Below are 6,663 nucleotides of genomic sequence, written 5' to 3' on the forward strand. Positions count from 1 at the left end.
GGAGTATCACAATAGGACAAAACATCGGTCCTTGCTTCAGGTTTCCCATGGTGGTTTAGCTTCAATTGACTTATGGTTCCAACTACATAAAATTACTAAAATCTCCACAAAACCCCCTTCTGATAAAATTTTTCTTTGTTGGATTTTTAACAACCATCATATTATGCTATAGACAAACGTCAGTTTTTTAGAAGTCTGTCTTCCTTGAGTAGTTCATAAAGTAAATTCTACACTAATCCATTACTGTGCATATTCACCATTATTATCTTTGTTTAGTTCAAGGCTTCCTGAAGACCACTTCCAGTCACATAACATAAAAATAACTTTTTGTTATTATGGTTTTTTGTAAACGTTATATTTTATTTCATAAGTTGTTTCTCAAATGTTATCGCTTTATTTTCTTAAAACCAAAAATAGAGATTCGAAGATTCCAATGATGATGAGGAAAAACTTGTCAGTCAAGGGTTTTCTTGGATCGATCCAAAAAGCATGTCGATATTTTCTAATGAAACACCTGTTAATTCAAATTCTTCGACATATACATAAAAGTTTACTATTTCTTCTCATAATACACATAGTTTCACTTTTCATTTTTCTGTAGACAGGTTTGTATATAATGAACGATATATATTAAACTAACAAACTTTGTCTCTCTGCCAACACTATAGTTACGATATACAGCATTTGGATGCCAATCATATGATTGCTGTCGATATTATTTTTTACTTCTGTTTGTTGTATTATCTCATCTCTTTGAATTTTAATACATTGCTGCTTTTTTCTAAAATTATAGCTACATCTATTTAATTATCATTTAGAAGTTTGACTTTTAATCGTAGGGCTATAAGTTCAAGGCTTTGTTTTCTTCCTATCATACTCTTCTACAGACTTTTAGTTAAAATGTTCCCAATTTCATTATATAGTCTTTTTGACTACGGGATACATTTGTCCAGTCGGCTTTTGCGTAATACACCACTTATTGTCGAAACAAATGACCAGCGTGTATATTTAAGATACTTTAAAAGCAATAACACCTAAACTACTAACTCTTATACTATTTTTCCTGGCCATCCGTTTACATCACATCGCTGCAGACATAAATTAACTGTAAATTTTACATATTTTTACTATCGTACGTAGGACGGATTGGATTATTTTTTTGTACTGAATACCATGACTTATATATGTTGACTTATAGTACACATACTTATACCTGTTACCCTTCGCGGAGGTGCATAGGCCGCCGACCAGAATGATAATTTCTGGTTAGCGCTTTTTAGCAATGTTATTTTCTACGGGGTTGAGTTGCTAACCCCACGCTCAACCCGCGTTTATCCAGGCTTCGAACCCACAGTAACTTAAGAAAGTCTACAGGCGGAGTTATATTATTTATATACCTTTGTATGATTGTAAACAATAGTATTTTAGTCCTCCTATTGGAGATTAGTATAAAATTACTCAGTACTACTGTTTTCCAACTAGAAATTCATAATCGTTTAGAAAAACGTTTATGCCTTAATTGGTCGCCAAAGTTGAATTTTTTTCGGTCTTTTTCATCAAGAACGATTTTAATTTCTACATCCACTTGTCAACATTGTGGTTGGCAACTATCCGTTTCTCAGTGTTCAATAAACGTGCAACATCTAGCGTTGGTTGTTCGTTAAGTTGGTAAGCGCCGCAAATAACTGTTTACTTCGAACTTTTACAGTATTTGTGTTGGAGTGCACCGAATTGATGTGTTGAAAGCAGACAGATTAGGATGATTTCAAATACCTGAATTAATACCTCCGATAGAAATTACGGTGTCGTGGTTTGTGTGCAAACAACTGATAATCAAGAATAGAAGACAATTTCCCCAAACTTTGAAGGAACAAGTATCTAACGTTTCGTTACTGTTTACACAAAATTCAAACTACATCACTTTGGGGCTAACATCGATTTTAGACTGAAATCCCACATTGATGAGATCAACTAAAAATCACCTAACCAGTTATTGATGTCCACATTTTCTACAACTTTTTCTGATAAATTCCATTCATCTTAATCTATGATTTCATTAGTTTGTTGACTCGTGCTCACATGGACTGTCTTATTACGGTGTTGATTAATATTCGAATTCGGCCCACCAGCTTAATCGATACCAACAATTAACCAACTATGATTATAATTAGCTCTTGTGATGTAATAACAAACTTTGTTAACATGTAAATGCTCTAGTGTTATGGGCTTGTTGAAATACTAACCATTAACAACTGTATCTGGCAGTCATATTGCCATATTGTTTGCAGATTCTGGGACTGACCAACTCAAAGATGTTGGGTTCTCAAAAACTATTCCAATTTTATTCGGCATTCTTTCTTAGTTACTGTCATTCTGATAATTCTTTTATGGCTCGGTTGCTTTCGTGTTATCTCACTAAGACAGAAATATGCTTCTTATTTGTTGGGAAGGTTTATCGTTGTTGGCAAGCAATTAGTTGTACGACCCTTACATTTTGATTTTATCTTATAGTTTGAATGCTCACTTTGGGGAGAACTGAGTTTCCCTATCATTTTCTTTTGGATAGAACATTGTTACTTGCTTGATAGGGTACTTTTTTGTTTAACAAATCAGTTTATATTCTTAACGACTTATTTGCTGGATGTCTCATAATTTGGTTGTACTAGGTGTTGTAATTGGAGACTGCTTTATTTATTTTGGTATTATTCATCTCGAAATATCCTGTTTAGCATCGTACACATTCGTTGACCTAATGCGCGTAAGTGAGTACCGAAACAAGACATGTCATATGTGAGAATGATTTTTGGATACGTATATTTCATGCATCCGTAAATAAACAGTAATAGGAAAGAAGCTGATCAGAGAGCGAACATGACAGGCATGACTCGGTATTTATATTCAGGTAAGAAAATACCGAAATCATGAGCCAACTGAAGCTAGACCACCATGGAAAACCTGGAAACACTAGACAGGACTCATCAGCAGCGCGCATCCACGACCCCGTCTCGCGAGATTCGAACCCAGGGCCTGTCATTCTCTTGCGCGAACGCCTAGCCTCTAGACCATTGAACCGGCATTTAACGGTGTTAATGTTCAACTTCAACCAATCTACCATTGTCTTCAACTATAAAATTACTAAACTCTCCACAAAAGCCCCTTCTGATAAGAAAATACAGGGAAGTGATGAGGAGAGTAGATAGAACGAACACGCTCACATAAAAAGAACTGAGGGTACTAGCGAATAACTGACGAGCCAAATATATTTACGGGTTATGACTCGAAAAGGACAAATTAATTGGATTGTCTAAAAGCTAGAATTATTCAATTAGGCGTGAAATGTTACCGAATGCTAAACATACTTTATAGTGAATGTTGGAGCTGAAATAAACGCAGTTAGGTTTTTTTTGACTTGGCAATTACACGCTAATGATGCGCCTTTGTAGTCGAGATGCCTATGGGCATGCAGTTTGAAGTTAACTACTTGTTGGTGGATTTCTCGTTTATCTCATGAACGAGTGACTTTATTGTCTTTTGATTCCGAAGTTCAGTATGATTAGCCAAAGTTGGATTCAAATAATATCTGTGTAACGTGCTGGTCCGGTACCACTGAGTTAATGTGCTTAAAGAGAACGAAGATTTCAGTAGCTTCACATAGACCTTTCCTCTCACAGTGCTTGGCAACTTTATTATACTTTGGGTCTAAAGATGATACAAACATTCGGAGTTTGACAACATCTTAGCCAGTAACACCTTTTATAATCGAAATGTGCCAACCCGGTCAGGTCAGAAGCGAAGAGGAATGGAAAATATATTTGATACAATATCGATCTATCGAGAATTGATTGATCTAAGCTGGCTAGCGGTTGTAAAATGTGTGTAGCATGGAGTAAGCAGTTGTAATCTGGTGTGGCTGCTTGACAACACCATCGGCTAAGTGAGTCCATTAAAACTAATGCGATCAGCACCAAATACAGAAGACTTACAGAGTTATTGATTTTGAGGGTTTATTTACCCCTACAAATCTATGCGAAGGAAAATGTATCACAGGTTAATCTTTTCATTCTAATCAGTTATTCCGTATACCTTTACGCATATATCATTCTAATTCCATCAGCAATATCTGACTCACCTTTTCAATATGTCATGCTACCTTCTTGTTTTACTATGTATTCATGTACGACTTCAAATAAACACATCAAATAGGCGTGTTTTAATTTGTCTCATGTGTATGAATTTTATGTGCAGACGTTCACTCTGCCACAATATGTGGTAACTTAAGTGCGTTAAAGTTATGTGCCTAATAACATACCATATTTTGATAATACGTCATGGAATAAGTGTAAAGGAAATATATTGTCGGTCAATAAATCATAGATTTAGGTGTCAAATAAAAAGACAACAAATCTTTCTATATACAGAAAAGGTCAATACGTTTAAGTCACTGAAAGCGATGGTCCAATGCATAACAAAATAAGCACAAAAACATATAGAGTAACTGCAGCCAATGAAGCTGAAATTCGTTTTCATAAAATTCACTTCAACAGTTTGTCAGCATGTTAGCTTACCCACCACCACCTGTTAACCACAGTTTAGTGACATTTAGGTTTATCTAAATGTCGAAATATCAATGAAATGAATCGAACACTGACGTGTAGTGATATTGGACTCGAACCATACGATTTTTGAAGTCGAGCATATAATTACTGAAAAGACATATTCAATGGTTAATACGAAGATAAGGTTAAGTATGACGAACGCGGGAAGATAAATTCAAAACATAGGACGGCATGGCCCAGCCTTTCAGGCGTGGTCATTCATGTGTAACTTATCTCTTTTGCTCATGCTAAATATATTGTTCTATTACCAGCCTAGATGTGTTTTCCATCATGTAATGGTGATGATTACGACAGAACGAGTCAATATAAAGATGTGACTTTCACGTAAAATCTTATGGACTAGGTAGTTACATCATGACAAGTATAAAACTGTAGGCGTAAGTCTATTATTATTGCAGTACTACTAACGAAGTAAACCATAATTCTTCAAACGTGCGTTCAGAATTGTTAGTACTACAGATGAAGAAAATCTCTGGTAATAGCGTTTATACACGAATAATAGTAAAAAATTCAAATTTAGTACCTCTGAATGCACTTTGACCTAGCGATCATACTCAAATTCGGTTTGATATCCGTGAATAATCTTCTGATCAACATAACTAATAATAAGAATCACCATTCAAAATATGACGGTGGTGTCTGGAGTGATATTACCAACACCTCACTTTGAATTTTAAGTGACTCCAATAATGAGGACTTGTTTTACTCTGTTGAAATGCACCGTTCCATGTCCGTGGGCTAAAATTTCTCTTCGAAATTTCGGGGCTGCAATAATATGGTTCTGATTCCGACCGAAATGGTGCACACAAATATCAACTAAGTGCTTGTATGTAATTCTTATCAAGTAGGATATTATTTACCAAACAGAAAACACATTTTTTGTCAGGAGATATGAAGTGCATTCTATGTAAAAGTAAGGCACGAAGGAGGAGATGTTAGTTATGTACATAAATAAGTAGGTGTTTAAGCGCACCCCACGTTAATATTGTAGCTGTAAATAATTCCTCAAAATCAATAGCTCATTAAGTGTTTGACATTGGATGCTGACCACATTGTTTAAGTGGACTTGTTTAGCTGAAGGCTTTCGGTCATGCATCCGTATCAGATCACGTTTCAACTCGGCATGGGACACTGCTCCTACGTTTCAATAGTTAGCTAAGAACGAACGCCTCTCGATATATTGGTAATGTATCAAATATATCTTTCTTACCTCTTCTCGTCTGACTTCTGATTTCTACCGAGCGTAAGAAGGTTTCGAATATAGAAGGTACTACTGGCAGCTAGTTGTAAAACTAGAATACCAGTCGTATCCTCAGTGGTGAGACCGACGTGATCTAGTACACCAAGCTAATAAACTATGAGTCTGTTCCTTTTTGGAATATTATTATCCATTGTTATTCTTTATTTGATTTTTATATATTGTGACATGCTCTTTTTTCTCGAGTGTTTCCTGGATATATTTTAATTAGACATTTTTCGTTCTTTATATTACTATGACGGAACAGTCACCTAAGGTTTTTAAGTTAAAATCTATTCCCCCAAATTCGATTCAGTTAACGCCATTTTGGCCCGACAATATCGAGTCCTGGTTCTGCTACGCAGAAGCTGATTTTTGCATGCACGGAATCACGGACTCGCGCACACGATTCCTCGCGGTAGTTAAGGCGTTACCGCGCGAGTTTAACAGGTACGTAACACCTAGTATGTTTACTAGCGATGTTCCTGAATCTTATGAAACGTTAAAACGATCGATTCTGAGACGTGGAGACCTTACCGACCGACAACGGTTAGACCAACTACTTAACAATATCGACCTGCAACATGGTTCTGCTACAGATATGTTACTTAGGATGAGAGGAAAGATAGGTCAAAGAACCTTCTACGAAGGCCTATTCAAAGAACTTTTCTTATCCAAACTCCCAAAACAGGCGCAGGCAGTTCTCGTCTCATTCCAAAACAACGCCGTAGACGAACTAGCTGCATCTGCTGATCGAATTGTAGAAATTACCAAATCGACTAGCGCCGGGGTTTTTTCCGTCAAGCGAAA

General features: G+C 36.1%; 1 protein-coding gene across 1 annotated transcript in view; it reads left to right on the top strand.

The window, feature by feature from the left end:
• Smp_080790 (hypothetical protein) overlaps window positions 1-565 on the top strand; it is a gene marked incomplete at its 5' end in the record, with an annotated part of 12,115 nt that extends 11,550 nt beyond the window's left edge. The window contains one exon of the mRNA XM_018798114.1: window positions 418-565. Coding sequence (XP_018653088.1) covers window positions 418-546 — 129 coding nt within the window. The 3' untranslated portion in view covers window positions 547-565. The remainder of the gene's footprint in view (window positions 1-417) is intronic.
• Between the last annotated feature and the right edge of the window lie 6,098 nt (window positions 566-6,663).

This window comes from Schistosoma mansoni, chromosome 6, assembly GCF_000237925.1.
Source record: "Schistosoma mansoni strain Puerto Rico chromosome 6, complete genome".
NCBI classification, from domain to species: Eukaryota; Metazoa; Platyhelminthes; class Trematoda; order Strigeidida; family Schistosomatidae; genus Schistosoma; species Schistosoma mansoni.